This window comes from Penaeus monodon, chromosome 30 (genome assembly GCF_015228065.2).
Source record: "Penaeus monodon isolate SGIC_2016 chromosome 30, NSTDA_Pmon_1, whole genome shotgun sequence".
Taxonomy (NCBI): domain Eukaryota; kingdom Metazoa; phylum Arthropoda; class Malacostraca; order Decapoda; family Penaeidae; genus Penaeus; species Penaeus monodon.
In genome coordinates this window covers 22,153,578-22,153,935 of record NC_051415.1, presented here as the reverse complement: position 1 = coordinate 22,153,935, position 358 = coordinate 22,153,578, and the positions used below count along the sequence as shown (strand labels likewise).

Below are 358 nucleotides of genomic sequence, written 5' to 3'. Positions count from 1 at the left end.
ACATTACAAACCTTACGACCATCATCTTCTTCCAGTAATCCAGCGTCATTAAGTTCTTTAACAAGCTTAACCATTCGTTCCTGATAAAAGGATTCACCTCTATCTATGATACGAATCTGGAGACGTTCATAAACCTGAGGACATCAGAAAAGTGATAAGTAATCATACAAACTAAATATCTTGATTATTTAACAGAAATAAAGAAAAACAGAAAGAATAACCAGAAAAAGGAAGAAAAAAAAAAAGGTACTTGGAAATTATGTCTCTAGATGTCTATTTATTAGAAAATGAAAGACAGTTAATTAAGAAAAAAGGGACAAATAACAAGAAGAGGTCACAGAAAGACAGCAGCAGAATG

At 31.8% G+C, this 358-nt stretch overlaps 1 protein-coding gene across 2 annotated transcripts in view; it reads right to left on the bottom strand.

Annotated features, from left to right (window-relative positions):
* LOC119592632 (arginine--tRNA ligase, cytoplasmic-like) overlaps positions 1-358 on the bottom strand; it is a 19,098-nt gene that overhangs the window by 4,401 nt on the left and 14,339 nt on the right. For both annotated transcript variants that reach the window (XM_037941527.1, XM_037941529.1), the window contains exon 8: positions 12-134. In XM_037941527.1, the coding sequence (XP_037797455.1) occupies positions 12-134 (123 nt within the window). The remainder of the gene's footprint in view (positions 1-11; positions 135-358) is intronic.